This window comes from Octopus bimaculoides, chromosome 14 (genome assembly GCF_046866305.1).
Source record: "Octopus bimaculoides isolate indiv1 chromosome 14, ASM4686630v1, whole genome shotgun sequence".
Lineage (NCBI taxonomy): Eukaryota > Metazoa > Mollusca > Cephalopoda > Octopoda > Octopodidae > Octopus > Octopus bimaculoides.
Genome location: NC_142941.1, coordinates 49689178 through 49713086, shown reverse-complemented (window position 1 = coordinate 49713086; position 23909 = coordinate 49689178). Strand labels below are relative to the sequence as shown.

General features: G+C 38.7%; 3 protein-coding genes across 3 annotated transcripts; 2 read left to right on the top strand and 1 right to left on the bottom strand.

The window, feature by feature from the left end:
• The first annotated feature begins 1728 nt into the window (after window positions 1-1728).
• Window positions 1729-2316, top strand: LOC106868616 (piggyBac transposable element-derived protein 3). Its single transcript, XM_014913961.1, has one exon. It carries the CDS (start codon window positions 1729-1731, stop codon window positions 2314-2316), a length of 588 nt encoding a protein of 195 aa, XP_014769447.1.
• Window positions 2317-13030: 10714 nt separating this feature from the next.
• Window positions 13031-17032, bottom strand: LOC106868601 (protein O-mannose kinase). Its single transcript, XM_014913938.3, has 4 exons — window positions 16903-17032; window positions 15691-15903; window positions 14991-15260; window positions 13031-13862 (listed from the first exon to the last, which is right to left on the bottom strand). Exons 3-4 carry the CDS (start codon window positions 15258-15260, stop codon window positions 13101-13103), a joined length of 1032 nt encoding a protein of 343 aa, XP_014769424.1. The 5' UTR covers window positions 15691-15903; window positions 16903-17032; the 3' UTR covers window positions 13031-13100.
• Window positions 17033-17145: 113 nt separating this feature from the next.
• On the top strand, window positions 17146-23909 carry LOC106868602 (large ribosomal subunit protein uL24). The gene is made up of 4 exons (XM_014913939.3): window positions 17146-17282; window positions 19239-19424; window positions 20145-20285; window positions 23739-23909. The coding sequence occupies exons 2-4, from the start codon at window positions 19257-19259 to the stop codon at window positions 23859-23861; spliced, it is 432 nt and encodes a 143-aa protein (XP_014769425.1). The 5' UTR covers window positions 17146-17282; window positions 19239-19256; the 3' UTR covers window positions 23862-23909.

Genomic DNA, 23909 nt, shown 5'->3' with positions numbered 1-23909 from the left:
CTTTTGTCTCGTAAGTTTGTTATCCATACATAATTTTTTGAACATGTGTAAAAAAAAATTAAATGGCAATTTTCATAATTTTCATATTTCTGTGAAATGCATGCAGTTGTGTCCCTAACACCATCTCAACACTAATACCTACTCCCCCCTCTCTCCCCTACCTCTTTTAAACGCTTAAATGTTATTTTTCAACATTCATTTGAATGTTAAATATTTGTTCACTTTGTTTTGAATTGATGATGATTTTGTTTATATTGAGAATGACATTGTGGCTCAGGTGAGAGAGGCCAGATATGACCTGTTTGAACAAAACAGAATATTTGGGTCAGAGGCAATGAAAAGCGACGAGACCTTTGGAGATATGCTGTGATTGAGAAGACCCGGCAAGTCAAGAGAGATCATAGTTGTGGCCAATGCCAATGTCACATAACTGGCCCATTTAAAAGCACTCTTCCATTGTCAGGCAATATGCTGTGCTTGAGAAGACCTGTTGATGCCAGACTGGAGAATTATATTGGTTTCAAATTTTGCAACAAGGCCAGAAATTTAGACCCTAAGAGAATGCCCCAGTGGTATCATGCCAACTTGTCTTAACAAAAAAGACCCAAATTACTATTCATACATACCTCTTAGATGCCATTAGCATCAGGAAATCAGAAATTATTCCGACTTGGCTTCCAGAAAATTGACTTTATGGCATTTTCAAGACATCACAGAAAAACAACAATTATTATATTTATCATCTCTTTATTTGCGAAAAATATTACAAAGAATAACGAAAAATATAAACAAAGAACAAAGGATCCACCCAAAGGTGGTTTGCACTGAAAGGGTCCTTTATCAAATTTGGACCAAGTTGTTTAAAAGATAGAAAACAAAAAAAAAAACCTGTTGTATGAAGTAACAGCTAGGTTACGCAGGTAGAGGTGTGCATGTAAGGAGGGTCCTGAACAGATGTGTTAACTCTATCATGATAGAATAGGTCAAGGGAAAGATGAGGGGTTAAATATGGTCTGAATCCTAACTTGGTGTTATATAACTGGAGTGGCTCTTTTTTTATTTGATGTGGTTCTGACAGTGGCACAACGAGATCTTCCCTCACAAAAAGGGGAACAAAACCAGCTGTTTCTCACCATAAATTCAACTGTTGGTTCCTAAATGGATACAATCAACTCCTCTTACATCTGTGAATTAGAAATACTCCCAAATGTTCATATAGTTATGTTTTTTTTTTTCTTTACAAGCCATAGTCTAATTATACTTAATTGTCAAACATGTTTTGTAATAATCATAACCCAGATCATCTGGCACACACAGACTTCTACCCCCCCCCCCCCAAAAAATATATATACATAATAATCACAAAATTACATTACTAAGTTCAATACAGTGTATTTCAAAAGAAATATGTTACAGAAAGGGTTAATGGCAATATGTCAAATTCTTAGGTTTGTGTTAGGAATAAATTAACATGGAAACTTGAGAAAATATTTAAATTGCTTTGAAAATGAGTTGGATTCATATTTTGGTTCTAAGCCTACAAAATTTTACAAGCGAGGCATAACGTCGTTGAAAGCAATGGAGAGCATGTTTAACAAATATTTCCATAGTCATTGGTTTATTCATTTTTATCTTTAAATTGGACATTACTTTTGCACCAACCAGATAAAAGGGAAACCAATACAATTCGGGTATAAAAATTGGGCTCCCTGTTCATCAAGTGGTTACATGTATGCATTTGATGTCTATGTTGGAAAATGCAATCAAGATATCCACACAGAGTTAGGAACGGGAGGTGATGTAGTAATGAAGCTGATACAAAAAGCTAATGTAACAGCTGACGCAGGCTACAGACTTCATTTCGATAACTATTTTACCTCCTTCAAGTTGTTAAATCACCTAGGATCAGCAGGAATTTGTGCAACAAGCACTGTTAGAGAAAACAGATTGCTAAATTGTCCTCTAGCGAAAAGAAAAACTTTCAAAAAACAACCCAAGTGGTCATCTAACTTGACACTGACGTCCACAGTGTGTGTTATGAAATATAAAGACAATAATGTTGTAACCATTGCTTCAAATTTCAATTCACCAATTATTGGTACATCACAGAAATATTCAGCAGAGGTAAAGTCTTATATCTCCATACCTCAACCAACTGCTCTACAGAACTATAATTTGTATATGGGAGGTGTTGATCTGATTGACCAATTGGTCGCATCCGACTGTACACAAATGAGGCAGAAGTGGTTGTGGCCAATTTCCATTCATTTCATCGAAGTTGTTGTAGTGAATTCCTGCACAGACATCTATCAATGAGGTTATCACATGTGGTACAACAGCCCTGCACATTGGTAAAATGTCCTATCCACAAAATGAGCAAATGTCTGCTAACATACATGGTGTACCGGATATGGTGTTCCAAATACAGCAACTATACATCAGTAGTATGGGCTGACCATTCCGCATCTGTACATTAACACAATTCCTGGATGACCAGAAGCTAAGTAACATGAGCAAACAAAAAAAACAAAAATCTCCAATGTGTTTTAAGTAAAGAGATTTTGACACCACTGCCCCGTACTACAACAAGGCTCTGGCTAACAGCAGTTCTAAGAATAGAATTAGTTTATATGCCAGACCCTAACACCTCCAAGAGAAAATACCACCAGGTAGCCTTGTGGTGGGTAAGATCTTCCTTAGCTTAGTGAATAAGCACTTTCATTAGATGAATAGGGTGTGTAAAGATTAGGGTTAACCCTAACACACCTTAAGAGTTTCTTTTAGCTGTGCACCTAGTGTAAAGATGATATTGGTAGGTAGGCCCACACCAAGGCAGTTGTATATGAAGCAGAAGTAATGTCAGAGCCCCAACAGAAGGTCTTTACAGAACAATCATAAGTCCCACTTCAAAATCTAGGAGAAATGTAATGTCAGAGCACTGGGCAGACATGAATGGGTTTTCAAGAAAAGCACCACAGATTACAACATCAAGTGGAAAATCTTGGAGAAGTGCTAGCCTTATTCTAATAACAGCAGAAAATGCAGGTTATATTTAGCCAGGAAAAGAGTCATATTAAAAAATTTCCATCACACAGACATCTGCAAAAACTGCAAGAATGAGGTTTGTAGCCCATGAGGAAAGGTCTGTGTTATCTTACCTGTAGCCCTCCACCCCCCCCCCCCCTACGTGACTATTTACACTAGGTCCTCCCACCATTACATCCTGAGAATCCTGCATAGCCTTTGACCAAACCATACACATGCATAGTTCTCATATTTCCTTTCAAGTATACATTTCTCTTCTGTTATACATACAGCTTCATGTATCTTCTGATGTTGCCTTGTTTCGACGGATCTATATTTACAGTTTAAGGGTCTCTTCTTTGTTTTTTTTTAAATGCTGTTGTATTTATCATAGAATACTGATGTAGAAAACTTTCTATCCTATAGTCCTATATGCCAGTGGTGTTCAAAATCTCTCAGCCAGGTTATAAACGGCCCCCTCTATAAAGATTCCCTGTTCACACCCCACCACACACTCCCAGTTTTTACAGTTAATCTTGTGACTGACACCACATAGCACACAAGTAGTCCTATCAAAAGGACAGGCCAAACTCATTTGTGATCTAATGCATTCACTTGGTTTCTCAACTACCTTAATCCCACATTTTGCATCACAAACTGCTTTCCTATACATGCTAATTCACCTGTAAGCACCAATACACATTACCCCTTGAAAGTTGTCACTACTACACCACAAGTTTCCCTGACTTTCTTACGAGCTCTTTCTAGTTTATTACACAATTTGTTTCAATTTGATTTGTCAGTTTTGCCACAGAACTGCACAACGCACTCACTGAATATTGAAACAGCAATCCCTTACTCTGCCCACATTCATTCTTTGTTTCAGTACATAAGTGTAAGATTCCTCTTTTATGATATTCTATCTAACTTCAGAATATCAGATGACAATTTACGAAAAGGAATTTGTTAACACCTTCGGGAATATATACAAAAGAATTTTGCATTCTAAATAAACATGGATCATAAAATAATCAGCAGCATCTTCAGACATTGATTAAGATAACAGATAATGGAAATATAGCAAAGGAAAAATATTCTAAACAAATGGGAGAAGAAAAATTACAGGAAATGTTCTTCTGTGAATGCAAGACGAAATGTAAAAAGATTCATTTTTCTGATGATATAAAGAGAAAGAAAAAAACATTGCTGTGATATCTGTAAAAAAATTCCCCTGTAGCAGGGATATTTGGCAGAGTCCGAAACACCAACTCATTGCCTAGAAACTGAACCCAGGAACTGTTCTTTGATGAAAAAAATAACAGTAACGGGTTATTGTCAAGGATTGATTATGAAGCAACGAAATATCTTACACTGGTCACCTCAACAGGACCTCAACTCAGCAACCAAAATGTCAGTTGAACCGTCTCTGCAAATCTCTCATCCTTTGCTGACTATCTTGATGTACATAGTATACATAACAGAACAAAAGAGCGTTATATGTTCATTATTGCTGATTGTCCCTACCAGTGAATTTTGTACGAGGGGATGAGCCACGCTACAGCTGTGGATTACAACAGTTATGTGCAAAAAGTATGCGCACAGGACTTAGTTCAAATAGGTGGTCTTGGGAAGATTGTCGAGATAGATGAGACAGTCTTCTCTGGGAGAAAGTATAATCAGGGTAGGGTGCTACCTCACCAATGGGTTTTCGGAGGTGTCGCGAGAGCAGACAAGTTTTTCTTTATGCAGAACCTTGTCGGAATCGCAACACACTAGAAGAATGCATCTGCCATTTGATTCTCCTGGGAACCACAATATTTAGTGACCTGTGGAAGGCGATGCTTCAGAGATGTATAATGAAAACACGATTCTGTTCATTAACACACACAGTCTTGGAATAACCAACATCTTTCATGTCATAAAATCTAACTTACCTATACTCCTACAAAGCCCCAAAATGAATAATCTAATTGAAAAAAAAAACAAAAAAAAAACATCTTACGGAATAGCCGATGCCAACCAAAAAATCTTAAAAAACACCTCACAAGGGCAGAATTCAAATCAGAGAATGAATCAGATTTCTTAGTAAAAGAATGGAGTTAGCAGATGTGGAACATCAACAACTTCAAATACTTGGGAAGTGGTTTCCACATAAAATTCAAGAGTGGATCCCTTTTCAAAATGCAGATATGAGCTGCAAAACCTCATAGACTGCATTACCTGCCCAAACTGCAAAGAAAATTAACATTGGCAAAACAAATAATTCCCTCTGCCAACATGCAAGAATCCACAGGCAACATTTCCTTTAGTGCGTATTTCCAGATGCTTACTTAATGGAATCTTGCGTAATTCCTCGTTCGATGATTCAAAATTTTTCCCTTTTACAAATGTGCACAGGACGATCCACAACACCAAAAAGCAATGGAACTACATTTCATCAAAAAATTCCCTCCAAAATTGAATGTTCAAAGGGGAGACAGTATATGTTGTATTCTGAATATAACTCAAAGAAGACAAAAAGAAAGAGGGGAAAAGAGAAAGAAAGCAAAATGACTTTCAGTGATGACCAAACCACACCTGCTTTTTTTTTTTTTTTTTTTTGAAGAGGTCACCATCCTTAAACCCATTCTGTAGTGAACAGCAAGCAAGTTGTAAAAGGCAGTAATATGATGTAATGGTCATGTTGCTCAAACAAGTATAATTGTTGGTTTCCCATTGGTTAAAATTACTGCCCATATTTGAATTCTTAACTTTTGTCAAAGAGACTTCTTTCACGAAATACGGTTCTTAGAATTCGTGTATGAGCAGTTATAAAAACCCCGATTTTTGGGAAATTAATCAGTGATCATTGGTTGTCAGTAGACTTCACGACACTCCTTTGAGATATTGGCTATTTTTATGCCATACCTATTACTTAAATCGAACAAGATTTATTTGAATTGTAGTGTAAACTCTGATAGTTTAGTACGAAAGGATTATCTACTATAAAATTTATGTCACAACTCTCTACGATAAATTGCTTTACTTCTAAATGTACTGTAAATATTTTCTTTCTTCAGCCTGTTAATGAAATTTATTTTATAAAAGTAGTGGTACCCAATCACCGTTATAGTGAAATGACAACCGAGTCCATACATTGTAAAGCAAGGAAGTGGCCTGGAGAGACACCTGCACTGTGCTGGAGTGGTGGAAGGGTTAAACTCCCTGCATTCCCCCAACCTCCAGAGCCACTGAAGAAACTTTTGTCATCAACTGACCAAGATTCCAAGCACTTCCAAAACAAAATTAGACAATACAAAGCTGAAAAACAGATGACTTTATTTGGAGCCACAAGAGATTTAACTGAGCCAGGATTTATGCAAACTTTCAAGGTCCAAGGTCAGATTTATCAGCAGATTGGATCTCTACTACATCAGTCAAATGAATCACCAAAATTCCTTCAAATATACTTTATGGGTGATTCTCAACAAGGGCAAGGGAAATGCAAGAACATTTCCAGCATCAGGAAGAACGTTGTAGTGTCTCTGCAAAAGATGCTGCATAACAACAACCTGATTAGAAGCTTCAAGACTGCACTTGAAACAATTCCACCTGACTCCATGGATTACAAGGTAGTTATCAGATCAGACAAGAAACCATCTGGTCAACATGGAGGCAGGTTTAGTGTGCCATCAACAAATGAAATAGCTGTGGTTCTGGTTGGGCAAGAACATGACAAGCGTGACATTGTCCTCCATCTCAGAGACAGCACACTGAGGAGAATTTCATAAACACACAGACCCTATGATGCACTACAATATCCATTGCTGTTCTGTTATGGACAAGATACTTACCACATCAACATTAGTCAGACAAACTCCTCAAAGCAAGTTTCATTTGAGTGTGGTTGAACCAAGTTGTCTCTATAACGACACCAACTCGAAGAACCGTACATCTACATTTCAGGCTACTCTAAAACCGGACAATTAGAAGCTGTTTTATTTTCCACCGAACAATAAATATTTGTTGTTGTTGATCAGTTTGGAGTTTCTGCGTTGAGTTCTCTTCCAATTTAATGTAGGAAAGTTAGGTGTATATCTAAAGATATATAACCCACTCTCCTAAAACTTCTATGCATTCCACATGATGGTCAGGAGTCCAGCTTCAAACCACATCCTACATTGTGGAGATCTGTTCAGTCAGTTCATTGTTGACATGCATGCAAAAATTGAAAGTGAACGATTACTCTACTTGAGATTGTACCAAAAGCAACTGAGAGTGGAATCATATGCACACCCACAAGACGCAATGCCGAATGATCATGATGTCAACAACACGGGACAGCTGAACATCCTTCCATCATCATTCATAGGAAGCCCAAGATATATACATGAGCGCACACAAGATGCCATGACATATGTTAGACACTAACGAATGAAGAGCAAAAATACAATATAATGCTAAGTAATTTGCCTCCACCTCTAAGCAATGAGATTAGAGATTTATTTTTAAACCCTGTCGAGCCAGTTTCCTATTCTGCAATCAAAGCAGAAATATTAAAAAGAACCTCAAATTCAAAACAGAAAGAATTTGCGAAGCTATTCAATAATGAAGAATTAGGCAATAAGAAGCCAACACAACTTCTTGGAGATCAACAAATAGAAGAATCCTACCTCAAAGAGGTTTCCTTTACCAAATTGCCTTATAAAACATAAACCTTGCTGAGAAGAATCAAAACTCTCTTCAACAATTGGTAGATGGCATTTTGGAATTGTCATCTAGAGAGTCTGTGAATGCAGTTCCATCTATTTCTAATGAAATACAGGCATCAAAAGAATTACGATAAACAATTCGAGTTGTTGACAAAGAAAATCGAAAGTCTTCAGCTCGAAAGAGACAGTTGCTCAAATAAAAGAAATGCAAGATGGCAAAGGAGATCAAAAAGTCCCAAGAGAAATGCCATATGCTGATACCATTCAAAGTTCGGTGACAAATCTTATCGCTGTGTTAAGCTATGCTCATTTGATTTTCTGAACAAAAAAAGGTCGGGAAACTTCTCAGCCACAGATTAGATGCGACAAAATCTGTGGACAGCTTCCTTAAAAGTTGCGTATTTTTTTGTTTTTGACACAAACTCAAAAGAAAGGTTTTTGGTAGATACAGGAGCAGCCTGTTCAATTTGGCCTGTAAAACTTTTCAAAGAGAAACCAAAACCTGTATATTTGACTCTTCAAGCGGTTAATCAGTCTGAATCCAAACATTTGGAGAGATTAGTTTAACTCTGAATTTAAATTTACGAAGAGAATATTAGTGGATCTTCATAGTTGTGGATCTGCCTTACCCAATATTTTTATCGCAAAATTGAAAATCTTTCTAGTAAAGGGCTACTGTAGTAAACTCATAAGAGGTGGAGAGAGAACATAGGTTCGTTTGCCCAAACAGGAGAAATTGTTGATTTCTCATTGGTTAAAAATTACTGCTCATATACGAATTCTAAACTTTCGTTAAAGAAATCTTTCATGAAGTACGGTTCTTAGAATTCGTGTATGAGCATTGCTCAATCTAATTTCTCCGGAAATAAAGAAAAATTTCTTACAATTTCCAGAAATACAAAAGTTTATGAGGAATATATTCAAACAAATTGAGAAAGTCTTTTGGGAAAATGTACAATTCTACCGCTTCTAGGTAACTTTAAAATTGACTTTTGAGCGTTTCTGTTAACCTTAGGTTTGCTGTTTTGAATATCACTGTTTTATATTATTCCGAGATGTATCACTCACATCATCATTTCCAGGACACGGATACTGGTCGAAACAAGCCTTTTTTACTGTCTAAACTGACAATCTCTTCTCTGCCATGTATATCCAGGGTCATAGTTTTATCTTTAATTGACAAAACTTTAAAAGGTCCAGTGTATTTATATTTCAGTGAATTATGAGTAGCATAATTATGTACAAGCACACGAGTCCAAGAATTCTAAACTTTTGTTAAAGAAATCCTTCACAAAGTACAGTTCTTAGAATTCGTGTATGAGCAGTTATAAAAACCCTGATTTTTGGGAAATTCTCCAGTGATCATTGATTGTCACTCAAATCCACGACACACTCTCCGGTGTTCGTTGGTTGTTACTCAATGCCACGACACTCACTCTTTTGAGTATCAGCTAATCTTTATGCCATGTTTATTACTCAAATCCAGCAAGACTGAATTATTGTGAACTCTAATAGTTAGTATGAAAGATTAGTTAGTGTGAATTTTAAGTCGTAATTCTCTACGACAAAATGACCTTACTTTCCAATTGTACTATAAATGCCAAATGTACATAAATAAACTAATGTAGAAATTATTTTCTTTTACTTCACGTTCTTTCAACTCGTTAAATTTATTTCTGTATTTATGAAACTGTGTATTTTTTTTATGTAACGATTAAAAGAATACGAATCCATATCTTCAACATACATGCACGCATCAAACGCACGTTCAGCGTCTTGGTATGTATAATTCATCATAACATTTACGCAGCCTGAATTAAGAGTTATGCATGGTGATGAATACTTATAATTAAGTTATAAGTGACGAGTTTACCATCATAGCTTCTTCCTTAAGGAATAATAATATCTATTATATCTTACAAATCAAAAACATTATAAATAAGATACAGTATTTGCCTCCATCCGTCACACTATCAAAGAATATGAGGCGGTGGCAGGGGCAAAAGTTAACAAGGACAAGTCCATCAGCTTGCATCTTGGCACCTGGAGGAGAAAAGGTTAGTTGATAGGGAGGACCGAAAGCCATCTGAATATCGAAAAAGAGTTACCTGTATCACGACTGTTGTCCATGCTCTGTGAGCACCACAAAGACTGTAAGATGTGACATGGAGAGATACAATAAAGACTAGTAAATAGTAAATTCTCAATTCAAATTGACAAATCTACAGTAAACAATAACAGAGTTGGTCTTATGGCATACGTCTGATTCACAGATGAAGACTGCAAACTGTGTAGAGACGGTCATAAAACTTTTTGAAACTAAAAATCTTGATCTGATGTAAAATACCCTTTCAGAATCTGGTGTCCTGTATATTGGCTAAGCGCTCCAGCCATGGTAGATAAGCATAAGGGATTTAGCATCTTTGTGGTGTGAATCACTAGCTCCAATTTTGTTCCAATTATTTTCAAATTTGGTATATAGGTTAAGTTTTGTATACTAATTATGAAAACGAAAGTCATTTTATTACTAAAAAGTTATCAGCCATCAAAGTTTTTAAAACTGGGGTATTTTAGCCAATCAGAAGCGAGTATATTACACGTCACCATACAGTTCTGTTAGCATAGTAAGCAAAGAACACTGTTTCCATAGTAACCAACAAGTGCAACTACTACATATTCCATAACTGTTTACAAAGAACTCTGTGGTGAGACTAAACTTTTTACACTGGGCCACAAGTTAGTTGTGCTTGAACAGACACTAACCAGGTGTACAGATTCAAGCAACAACTTCCACCCAAGGCTAGAATGTGCCTTCAGTTAAGTTCAGTTGCTGCTAGAATGTTGTATGGTCAAGCACATCGCTTTGAAGCTCCAACATGGAAAGTGATATATTTTGCTTCCCTAGCGGTTATATTTCCAAAATGATTGACAGTCCAACAAAACAGTTATAATGCACCAAGGAACTCTAGTGATATAGCTTCTAAATAGCTGAAAATCCTCTTTAGGTTTGGAAACGGTACCAATATATACGGTACAACATAATATGAAATTACTAGAAGAATTGGTAATTTTAGGATCCTTGAAGAACTTGCTGCTCTTGAGACACTTCCATTGTGAGGTGTGCTGTGGATACTGTTCTGAACAGATTTTGGAAACTGAAGAATACTGTTGTAAATCATCTAAAAGAGAATAGATTAGCTATTAACTGTCCAAAGAAGAGAGAGAAAGACATTATGTGAGAACAACTGGCAATTTTGATTTAACATTTTTCAGCCATTCAATGATTAGCCCGTCTGTTATCAAATTTCTTTTGAAAAAACACTGCCTGTTTTAAACGATTTAAAAAAGAATGAAGTATTTTGTAAAATAACTTATTAAATTGCAACATAAATGAATATAACATTGGAGGACTATGTCCCAAGATGAGGGAAGTTTTCCTTTACGCAGTACCAAGTCGTAACCATGAAACACTAGAGGACTGCATATAACTCAGTTCTTCCAGGAACCACTATCTTCAATGACCTGTGGTGAGCTTATCCCAGAAATCGATGGTCATGATTTCAAACATAAAACCTGATTGGGAGGTGTAGGCCTCCTTGCTAAGGTGGGTAGACTGCCACTGGTCTGCCTTCTAGTTGTCCTGAGCCAGCTAATTAGATGGCAGCCCAGTTAACTTTGCTTTCATTAGGGTGTAGTGTCGCGTAGGTTCCCTATGGGACTGTAGCAACTCACTGAATTGATCTTTCGATATCTTACAATACAGGGGAGTTCCATGGTTGTATGGGAATGGCAGTTTTCCATCGTCGCAAACATGCACAAATCCCTGACGCCAAACCGGCACGCCGGACGACCGAGGTGGCAAAGAAACGCTGCGACGACCAGAAGAGCACCACGCTGTTACCAGCAATGCGAATGCTACCACCTATGCTACGCCCACCGTGTGCTCTCACAAAACCGGACTAGAGTCAAGCTCAACAGAGTCTTCTTTCCCCACCGATCCGTCCAAGCCGATCCCTTGGCTGTGGTTTCGCTAGACAGTGAGAATCTCGTTGATCCGTTCATACAGTTTCAAGACCATTAAACAAAAAAAAAGCTAGATGGTGGTCAAGAAATTCACATGCAAACAAATACCAACACTATAGAGATACAATGTCTGCAAACAAGAGATGGCAACAGCTGAAGTCTGAAGTGAAAAGAAAAGGGGGGGGGAGGAGAAAATAAAACAAAAAATGTAAATGTAAAGCAAAGGGATTACCTCTTCCACACCAATAATATTTGGTGTCGACAATGGAAGTAGAAGTCCAAAGAAGGTAGAAGTCACAAAATACAAAAAAGATATCTTCCACCATTATGTTTTCAAACATGGGTATACAAGCAGATATATATATATATATATATATATATATATATATATATATATGTATGTATATATATATATTACCCATTTGTTCATTTAATGTTCTCTTTTTCCAGGAGTTGAACTGTAATCTTTGTTTGCGTCTTTGGCCTGAGCCTAATTTTGATTTTTATCTTAGTTCATGATTTCATGTTTAAATGTTTGGAGGCAAGTTTTTTTTTTCAGCTAAATGCATTTCTTGCTACTAATAATTTATGTATCAATGGATGCATGTGCGATGACGAAGTTAACTTTGGTGATGGTCTGGTTCCATTGCATGGATGCCATTTGTCAGAGTCCTTTACTATAAACTACAGCTTAACTAATATCTTGTGAGTGAAATGGTTACACAGGAACTGAAAGAAGTCTGTTTGTGTGTGTGTGTGTGTGTGTGTGTGTGTATATATATATATAGAGAGAGAGAGAGAGAGAGATGACGTGTATATGACAGTTAACATTCTCCATTGTCTTGACATCAGCACCAATTATAAACAAAAGCCTCACCTGTTCAAACAACTCATGTCATTTGTTTGCAGTACTCCATGGAAACATGTCCAGGTTATTAATTGTTCAATAAATTGAGGGATTGTTACTTTACTTAGAAGCAGGTGAAGGTTGGCACCAGGAAAAGCATCCAATCATTAAAAATTCTGTTTCAAGTTTTGTCTAATCCATGCAATCCTGGAAAAGCAGACGTTAAAATGTGTGTGTATGTATGTTTAGACTCATTTAGGCATACATAAGCGCACATACAAAAATGTGTGAATAAATATTTTGGTGGTGACAAATGTTTAGCCAAGGTCAGCTATAATCCAGCAGACCTATGATGAAAGATCTTCCAGATGTGACCATTCCATCGTTTTCTTTAATTAGACTAATTATCCAAAGCAGCCTTCCAAGATGATAGTGTGTAATCTGAGAGAGGTTTGGCTGTTATTTCTAGCTGACTGAGCAACTACATATAGATTGGATTGCCCTCAAGAGAATAGTTACAGTTCAGATTTCTGCCTCTTCCCTGATGTAAATTCCTTCCAAATTCTTTCATATTCTTCTGCCACCTCCTTGGCTGTCGGGCGCAGTTCCGGTTCCTCATACTGACACCTGCTGTGTATATGCAACAGGTGCAGCTTCAATAACACAGCAGCTGAAGATGACCCCAACAAATAACTACACACATTGGGTATCTTCCAAATATCAGATTTCTCATCATAAGATGGCATGTCGGCGTCAACAAACGGCCTTTCCAGATAAGGCCACAACTGCTCAGGAGCGACAAACTCTCCACCAATTTCTCGGTGACCACACTTGATGAACTGATTCTTTGAGCGATTCACTTCAGGTAGAGCATCAAGGTCATTAAGGATGAGTCGGAGGTCAGAACGGAGCAAGAATTGACTGAGGGTTTTGGTCAGATCATTGGAATCGCACATCACTCGTGTGCCACGTGGACTGGAGTGAAGATAGGCAAGGATATTCACATAATCCATGCACAATTGGTAACGCAGTTCAATGGTATCATGTAGTGTGTATTCTTCGGAATTAAGATGATCAAAGAGATGGTCAGCAGACATCAGTGGATGGAATTCGGTTAAATAACTTTTGTTACAATGGCCAACTAATTGGATTATACGAGGGTGAGGCTGAAATGCTGTAATCATGGTCAAACCATGGTGAAAATCTGATAAATATCTGTTGTCTTTGGTGGCTTTGTTCATAACAAACGTTTGGTTTTGCCAGTGAGCCTCATACACCTGGGGAAAGGTAAAAGGGCAAAAATGAATTAGAACTATGAAGTCAATGAAAGCAGCAGTTTGCAAAGGAAACAAAGGCAGATAATGTTTCTACAGCTGGATGCCCTTCCTAATGCCAACCACTCCAAGAGTGTGGTGGGTCAGCCTTGTTACACTGTGTCATGCTGAATCTCCCCAAGAACTACGTTAAGGGTACATGTGTCTGTGGAGTGCTCAGTCACTTGTACGTTAATTTCACGAGCAGGCTATTCCACTGATCGGATCAACTGGAACCCTCATCGTCGTAACTGACAGAGTGCCACAAAATATAGAATTTTAGTGGATGAACATTGGCTACATTATAGAGATGGGGGAGTGGTACCCAAAGACTTCTGTTGCACGGAATCAAATAAGCAGAGTTATGTACTTTAGTAACAGGAACAAGAAGAATCTGTTGTAGTAAAGTATGAACTTCCGAGACTAGTTTGTCCTGTAACTTAACCTCACTAGCATTTGAGACTCAAAATATCAGTAAGAAAAATATATAATCCTGTAGGAGACCAACAGATTTTTTTTCGATATATCAAACACTAACAGGTTAGATCAGGAACATTTAGACAACATCCATTCCTAAAGCGTTTTTGTGTGTCACTAGCTGATTATCTTCACTCCAAAGGCAACTTAGCTGCGAGACTGCTTTCATAAAATTACAAAAGAGTGATATAATTGGGTCCCGTAGGATTTTCGAGCGAGATCGTTGCCAGTGCCCCTGGACTGGCTTGTGCGGGTGGCACATAAAAGACACCATTTCGAGCGTGGCCGTTTTCGTGCGGGTGACACGTAAAAGCACCCACTACACTCTCTGAGTGGTTGGCGTTAGGAAGGGCATCCAGCTGTAGAAACTCTGCCAAATTAGACTGGAGCCTGGTGTTGCCATCCGGTTTCACCAGTCCTCAGTCAAATCGTCCAACCCATGCTAGCATGGAAAGCGGACGTTAAACGATGATGATGATGATGATGATGATCTAAGACTTACCTATGAAAGAGTACTTTAAACCTAGAATGCAGCTGAAGCCTATAATCCAGAAACTTTCACCTCTGTCCTCTTAGCTACAAGACATCAATGAAATACTTCAGAATGTTATTTACCATTTTGCCAAGGCCACTAGCAATCTTGCGTCCAATGGTAATGTTGGTATCAAAGTCTTCGCATGTGAGCCATTGATGACAAGATTTCATCCCAGCAACAGCAAAATAACCAGTAAGACAAGCATGTTGGCACACTTGTTTGTTAAGCAACATATCCTGGTAACACAGCAAACCGGGTGGTTCGGGAAAGACTGTATGACCAGGACTCACTTCCTCTTGTGCAAAGAGTAGCAACAAAACATAGAGACCATGTTTTACAGCAGGGAGCATCTGCAAGAGAAAATAACATTTGCAATGACAATGCAGCTAAGAATTTAGGTTTTCACTACCCTAAAACAAACAGAAGGGACCGCCAAGTAGACAAAGGCAATTGCAGCAGTATTCACATTCCTTCCAATATTCTTTTCTACACAAGGAACAAGGCCCGAAATTTGGGGGGGAGGGGGCCAGTTGATTAGATTGACCCCCAGTACACAACTGGTACTTAATTTATCAACCTTGAAAGGACGAAAGGCAAAGTCGACCCCTAGTGAACGGTCTCAACACATTATTTCGGATTCTGACTTTTGTGGCCATTACAAACGAAGAACAAGAATCACAGAAAGTTATAAAATATCTACTTCTTGGACGTATCCTCACAGCTGGTAATGTGCCAAAAATAGCTTGTAATTTGAAGGTACATAAATAAAATTGTCCTTACCTCGACTTGCAATAGGGTACCGCCAGTAGATTTATCAATTCTTCACCAGTGTTGTCCCGACTTCTCTATCTTCACGACTGGCGTCTGTCACTGGTCGCGTCTCCAGGAAAAAACCAAACGCAGGGAGAAACTTTTCTTCTCACTCGTAGAAGTGACGTCATCTCTTGTCGCTTCCAGTTTTCCTTTCACCACGTTGAAAGAATGCGAAATAACCTAGGGGAGAAAAAAAAAACCCCTCAAAACCTGCGAAACAAAACTTCGTTGGTGGGGAAACTCCAAGGCCACCCACCACTCCTTCCCCCACTTTCACTTCCGAGGGGAAAAAAGTTGCTTGCGGCGGGTTTGGAGGTTAGATACGTCGAATGCACTCGGAAAAAAAAAAAAAATTATTTCACACCTAGGTACGGACGGGTCCTTTATGAAATATTTACCTTAATGTCAACATAATTCTAATTTACACAATCGATAAGGTACCACTGCAAAATTTCATGGAGTGGCTGTGTGGTAAGAAGCCTGCTTCCCAACCACATGGCTCCGGGTTCAGTCCCACAGCGTAGCAACTTGGCCAAGTGTGTTCTACACTATGCACACGGATTTGCGAGTGGATTTGGTTGGCGGAAACCGAAAGACTGTCATGTATATACGTTTATTTATCTGTACGTCTATGTTTGTCCACCCACCATCGCTTGACAACCGATGTTGAGGTGTGTCCACGTAACTTAGCAGTTCGGTAAAAGAGACCGATAGAATAAGTACTAGGCTTCCAAAGAATAAGTCCTGGGGTCGATTTGCTCGACTAAAGGTGGTGCTCCAACATGACCACAGTCAAATGACTGAAACAAGTAAAAGATTAAAAGAGTGTGTTAAGAGTTCATCCTCAGATTAAACACTTTAAAAAAGGCGGTAGTTTCAATTAAGGACGATTGGCCGATAGAGTTCTCCTCGAAAAATACTCTTATAACTGGTTGGAACTTTTTCCACAACTTTTTCGGATATATGTATTAGAAACTTGTAAGAAAATAACCTTTTTTTTTGCAGGGAAAAATTTCTATTTGAATTTGTTTTCTCAATGTTTTGTGCCCCCCCCCCCCGCCCAACTTTATAGTATGTCTAGGAAACCAAAAACTTATACTAAACGTATAACTTTTTAGCGACGACAAATACCAGCACCATTTTCTTCCAATACGAAATATAAAAAAAAATACAACTTACCTTGCTTGTTGAGGTTGGAAGAAAATATGAATTTAAAATTGCATCACAAAAATTACAAATTAAGAAACACGAAGTTCTTCTTAAGAATGGTTAAGGGCAGATAACTCATACACTTGTAAATTTAGTTTCGTACTCACAGTTTTATTTGAGTAAAGCAGAAAAAAAACATAATGTTCAACATATATTTGATAAAATTAAATAAATTAATGTCTATTTATTTTTCTTTTAATTTGAAATTAAATATCTAAATGTAATTCAAACTGCAAAAAAAGAATCAAGTTTTCAGTCACATGCGGCAAACGAGGAGAACATTATATTGCCAACTTTACTAGACGGACATGTTCTTTTTAGGTCGGCCATAGAACGTGCTGTACGAAGAAGTGAGTACCTCTTTATTTATCTTCTTCCATCCGTCTTATTTTGCTGATGTTACTCCTCACTGACATTGCTGTTCAACACAGAATTTCATGTTTTACATGAATAATTGCTTAGTTTCTTTGTATATATTTCCGTTTTTTACTACAAACCCATCATTTACTGCTCCACCAAAATCCTAATATTTATGACTTATTTAAACAACCAGGCTAAACACGTGTATAAGATCAGGTTTGTTCTTCGGTGTAATTATTAATGGGGTTTTTTTTAAAGTCAGTATTTATATGTATTGTGTATCACTTTAATATGGTGAATTAATAAATAAAAGCTTTGTAATAATGCTGAACTGGTGTCGTAAAAGCAACATTGGACACCGTACAACGAATTATCCTATACTTTATATTGCAGCAGAGAATTTGTGGTTAATTGCTACTTTGGGAATAGTTTTATTGAAATAAAATGGAATTCTTCGGAGTATAGCGTATCTTTATTGTGTACATAGATGGGTCGTTTATTTAAGACTAGTAAATATCCACTTAAAAGTTATATTTTGTGTGGACCTATTTTTGTTCCCCCTCCAGTGCTCGGCGTTTCTTCGTTTAATAACCTGCATTATATTTGATTCAATTTACATCTGAGATAATTTACAGGAATATAAACTAGACTGGCTATGGCTATAACGAAAGATTGCCAGACTATACTAGACTTTGTAGTCTTATCCAAGGAAACGTATACAGATTTTTTTTTTCTTTTGACCTGCTAGAAACATCGGTCGAATCTCCCTCATCCCTAGCGAAAGCTGAATTGCCAAAAATGAAAACAAAAAAGGGAGGGTAGTCGTGGCTGGGGTGTCTGTGAGCAATAAACCTGCTTTATAACGACTGTCTTGATGCCAAACACAGCAGCATACGAAAGATAACGATACCATTAAGCGGAGGACGAGTCATTTGGCAAACAACTCAAAAATATTTCCGTTAGCCATTAATATTCAGCAATATTGTTTAGTTATAATTTGGCTGCCATTCATCGTACGTGGAGGTTTTCTAAGTCCTTCAGTATGTGCATGCTCCGAAGTTCACTTCATACCTCAACAGTTAATAAATATGGGACATAATTATGACATCTGAGAACAAACTGTAGTAAAAAAGAAAGGTATTCCTATCAGTTTGTCCCGTTCTTTAGTCACTTCTGTATGCACGGAAGCCTCCTTATTTAAAATATCGCCCCTCTGTCGAAGAGGGATCATTTTCTTCTCACTACTGCTATGCTGCTAGTGCCTCGTATGTGCAAAAATTTGTCATAATTTCAAAAACCTTGTCTGCGTGATATGACTGGAATCATACTGATCGCCAAACTATTCATCCATTTAAAAGTTGGCTGTCTTGGGCAGCTTCTTAATGCCCTTAACACATAAAGCTCGACGGGCCACGTTCCTGGCTCAGGTAGATGCATTTAATCTATGGGGGTCTAATGGACACTCAAACGCTCTGGTACCCCCCCCCCCCCACAAATGCAAGAGGACTAATATTTCAACTAATGGCTTTCCGGATGATGTAAAACTTGCCACCATTATATACTAAGAAGATATTTTGACTTTTTTTTTTTGTTTTTTATGTGTGCATGGTAGTGTCATTTTCATAAAATGTGCTCGGCAGTCCATGCTATGTAAGTGCAAATCCCAGCGCTTTGTGGGTTAATGCTTGTAACAAATTTCCTCCGGGCATGTAGGTGACCACAGACACTTTTATGTGTCATTCTGTATCTGGTCAAAACTCATCGTGCACTCATTGCTTTCTGAATTGGGAATGAAAATATTCACTTCTCCATCATGCATGTGGTTCTACTTATTGCATATATCATTTGATTTTTCTGTTGCTGCTTCCAAATTTTGAATCATTTATTATTCGGGCGTGTTCATAATGAAAGGGCTAAATATCTTCTTTTTTTTTCTTTTTCTCCAGAATATTATATAAAGCAAGATGAAGCTGAACAAACTTGTCTCATCTTCGCGGAGAAAGAACAGAAAGAGGCACTTCAATGCCCCTTCTCACATCAGGAGGAAACTCATGACATCTCCATTATCAAAGGAACTTAGACAGAAATATAATGTCCGTAACATGCCAATTAGAAAAGATGATGAAGTACAGGTTGGTTGATGTTTTTTTTTTGTTTTTCTTTTTGTGTGTTGTGAATAGGTCAATGTGGCTTGCAACTTCTAACCTTAACATCGAGTTTTTGAGGGTACTTGCTGTAGCAGTTAAATTTTTCATAAAACTCGCCCAATCATCTTAAAATTTCTACTAAAATACTTGGCAGCATTTCATCTGTTTTGATGTTCTGTGCTCCAATTCCATCAGGATTGGCTTTATCTTTCATCCTTTCAGGTTCGATGGAGTAGGCTCCGGTTCAGCACTGGGGCCTGTAATTGACTCTCGCTCTTCTAAAATTCCATGCCTTCAGTAGGCAGGACTGTATGCAGTAACAGTGGGAACTGGAGTGCTTTATTGCTTGTTGCAGTGGTGTGGCTGTGGATTGTTTGTCAAACCTTGCATTTCTGTTTAGGATGCTATAGGCCCTTTGTTGGCATGATTTCTACAGCTGGCTACCCTTCCTAATACCAACCACTCTACAAAGTGGACTGGGAGCGTTTTACATGGCACCAGTTTGGTCTGCTTTGTCCTTCTGCAGTGACTCGTGTGCCTATTTGGAGAATATCTACCTCTGCAATATTGGGGTGTGGGAAGTGGCCCTACATGTAAAAGCAAGATATTTTTTTTATACTGTTCCAGCACCTTCAATAGGGGTGCAATGTTTTTCATATATTGATGGGGTTTTATTGTTTTGTTTTGTTTTTTTTTATTTCCTAGGTGGTACGCGGTCACTACAAAGGTCAACAAGTTGGCAAGGTTGTCCAATGTTACAGGAAAAAGTTTGTGATTTGCATTGAAAGAATCCAGCGTGAGAAAGCTAATGGCACATCAGTTCATGTCGGTATTCATCCATCAAATGTAAGTTGTTGGGCCAATGTCTGTTTGTGTGGAAAAAATGTCATTTCAACTGTTTAATTACAATCCAGCAAGGTGTCTTACATCGTCAACTTAGTATAAACAACCACATTTCTCCCTCAAATCATGCCTTAATGTATTTGATAATGTCTTGTATGTATAGGAAGCAGGATATTATAAAAGGAATTGTGCACCACGGAATGATTACACAATTTCTTTTTTTAAATTTTTTTACTATTGCTCTTTTCTTTTCTCAACACACCCACCATTTTTAATGTACCTGCAAATAATGTCAGGTCAAGGTAATTTATTTAAAACCTAGTTGTTCCAGGGCTGTAGTAAAAAGCACTTGTCCAAGGTGCCACACAGTGGGACTGAACCTGAGACCATATTGTTCAGAAGGAAGCTTCTCAACAATGCATCTGCACCTGCATCAATATATACATGCAAATTATGGCATTCCACTTAACATAAACGCAACCTTGCAGAATGCACATTAGATAGCCTTTTCACTGGGTGATTGATTTTTTTTTTTTTTTTTGGAGGTGAGGTTCCCAGATGGATAGAAAGGTATTTTGCCACGTGTCTCTATGTGGTCTGTTAACAGACTTTCCTTCTGCTGAGTTTTCCAATCTTTTGTGTGTGTGTGTGTGATTACAAGTAGAAAAGTGCTGGCTCTGACAGGTCATCTCTTTTTCTCCTGGAGGTCATTGTAGCACGCAAACACGTTGCTGTTGCGGTGGTGTTGAAGTCATAATTCCCAGGTCCACTGCAGGGTCTAGTAATTGCTTTACCTTGAATTTCCCCATTTTGTGGTTTGCCTCACATTTACTGTCAGAAATGCCCAAGCCTTTTTTACACTACCAGACTTTCATTAACCCTTCAGAATTTGATCCGACCCAAATATTCTATCTTGTTTTATGTTCAAACCAGCCAGATGTAGCCTCTCACACCTACCCTACAATGCCATCCTAGAAATAAACAATATCATCATCGTTCAGCGTCTGTTTTCCATGCTGGCATGAGTTGGACAGTTTGGCTGAAAAAACTGGTAAGCTAGCAGGGGCTGCACCAGGTTCCAGTCTGATTTGGCAAGGTTTCTATGGCTGGATGCCCTTCCTGATGCCAACCACTCTGAGAGTAGTGGATGCTTTTCCCATGCCACCGGCATGGGTGCCATTTGTCTAGGCATCTGGGAGATGTGAAGCTTTTCTTGTATATAGTGTAATAGTCTGTTTCTATGGTTACTGTTGGAATAATTGAAGCAGGGTTTCTTTTGCTTTCAGTTCATCAAATAGACTGCTGGATTGTTTTTCAGGAAATCTTTTGAGAAAAATACTTTATATAGGCATGGGCATGGCTGTCTGGTTAAGAGGTTTGTTTCCTGGTTCTGTCCTGCTGTGTGGCACCTTGGGCAAGTGTCTTCTGCTATAGTCCTAGGCTGACCACAGCCTTGTCAATGGATACAGAAGGCAGAAACTGAAAGAAACTCGTTGTACATAAATTTATCCTCACCATCACTTGACAACTGGTGTATATGTCCTTGTCACTTAGCAGTTCCACAAACAGGGACCAATAGAATATGTACCGGGCTTAAGAACAAAATAAGTAGTGGGTTCGGTTTGTTTGGTTAAACCCTTTAAGGTGGTGTCACCGCATGGCTGTAGTCCAATGACTGCAAACAGGCAAAGAGAAATCCTTCCTTCATTTTATTTCTAGTAGAAACTCGTCAATTCCATTATCAGACATCTCGTTAGACTTGTTGCTTTCGAAATCAGAAATCAAAATTTCCGATTTCCCCTTGTGGTTATACTTTAAGAGACAAAACTTTGCAGGTGTGTCTATTGCTCAGTTACTGGTCTGGTCTCCTTTGTCCCCCTGTGATCATGCAAACTGCCAGACAATTGGATGTTGTTGAGCATCATGGTCATCATTTTAGCTTTTAAATGATGCCACCCTGCTGGCTAAGGGAGAAGGCCAGCACTCATCCTGGTCAGGAAGTTACTCTGTCACAGGGTTGGCATCCATTTACAGCTGAGTGGACTGGGGCAACACTGAAATGAAGTGTTTTGCTCAAGAACACAATGCACTACCCCCAGACCGGAGGTAGTGCATTGTGGGAATCAAACCCATGATCTAGTGATCATGGCCGCTAAGCCTTGACTGTATCACCAGGACCTATATAAGATTCCAGCGTTCTAGAGGGGCAATATCACTCACTTGGAAAGACTCCTACATGGTCTGTTGATCTGCGTTTGTGAATCTCTTGATACCACTATGTTGGCAAAGTGTTTATCACAATCCATTGACAGCTGTTCCGTTATAAACCTACTTCATAAATCTACCAACCCATCTCAGCCTACCTCTAGTTTTATGATAGAGGTAGTCGATAGCTTCCGCTATCTGGGCGACCAAGTTAGTAGTGGGGGTGGGTGCGCTGAAAGTGTAGCTGCTAGAATAAGAATAGCCTGGGCAAAGTTTAGAGAGCTCTTACCCCTGCTGGCGACAAAGGGACTCTCACTCAGAGTAAAAGGCAGACTGTATGACGCATGCGTACGAACAACCATGCTACATGGCAGTGAAACATGGGCTGTAACTGCTGAGGACATACGTAAGCTCGCAAGGAATGAAGCCAGTATGCTCCGTTGGATGTGTAATGTCAATGTGAATACCCGTCAGAGTGTAAGTATCTTGAGAGAAAAGCTGAACATTAGAAGCATCAGTTGTGGCGTGCAAGAGAGACGATTGCGCTGGTATGGACATGTGGTGAGAATGGAGGAGGATAGCTGCGTGAAAAAGTGCCACACCCTAACAGTTGAGGGAACCCGTGGAAGAGGTAGGCCCAGGAAGACCTGGGCTGAGGTGGTGAGGCAAGACCTTCGTACATTGGGCCTCACCGAGGCGATGACTACGGACCGAGACCTTTGGAAATGGGCTGTGCGTGAGAAGACCCGGCAAGCCAAGTAAGATCGTTGCCAGTGCCCCTGGACTGGTTCTTGTGCGGTTGGCACATGAGATGCACCATTTTGAGCGTGGCCGTTGCCAGTACCGCCTGACTGGCTCCTGTAGGATTTTCGAGCGAGATCGTTGCCAGTGCCCCTGGACTGGCTTGTGCGGGTGGCACATAAAAGACACCATTTCGAGCGTGGCCGTTTTCGTGCGGGTGACACGTAAAAGCACCCACTACACTCTCTGAGTGGTTGGCGTTAGGAAGGGCATCCAGCTGTAGAAACTCTGCCAAATCAGACTGGAGCCTGGTGTTGCCATCCGGTTTCACCAGTCCTCAGTCAAATCGTCCAACCCATGCTAGCATGGAAAGCGGACGTTAAACGATGATGATGACAGCATTTGTTTTTACGATCATATTTAAATGAAAGCCTTTCATTACAACTATATGTGCCACACCAACTTCATGATGAATCCTGCTATTGTTATGTGGTCATTTGTTTTTTTCAGGTTGTCATTGTGAAATTAAAATTGGACAAAGATAGGAAACGCATCTTGGACCGAAGGAGTCGTAACCGTGTTGCTGCCGACAAGGGTAAACATACTGAAGAGTCCATTATGGAAACTTCCTAGGTATTTTCCCTGACAGTTTAAAAATAAAAACACATATTTGAACTTTAA

Coding starts and splice junctions, on each gene's coding strand:
- LOC106868602 (XM_014913939.3), top strand. CDS start 19,257: ATGAAGCTGAACAAACTTGTCTCATCTTCGCGGAGAAAGAACAGAAAG. Junction 19,425..20,144: donor GAAAAGATGATGAAGTACAG/GTTGGTTGATGT, acceptor TTTATTTCCTAG/GTGGTACGCGGTCACTACAA. Junction 20,286..23,738: donor TCGGTATTCATCCATCAAAT/GTAAGTTGTTGG, acceptor TGTTTTTTTCAG/GTTGTCATTGTGAAATTAAA.
- LOC106868601 (XM_014913938.3), bottom strand. CDS start 15,260: ATGCTCCCTGCTGTAAAACATGGTCTCTATGTTTTGTTGCTACTCTTT. Junction 13,863..14,990: donor CTAGTGGCCTTGGCAAAATG/GTAAATAACATT, acceptor ACCTTTCCCCAG/GTGTATGAGGCTCACTGGCA.
- LOC106868616 (XM_014913961.1), top strand. CDS start 1,729: ATGTATGCATTTGATGTCTATGTTGGAAAATGCAATCAAGATATCCAC.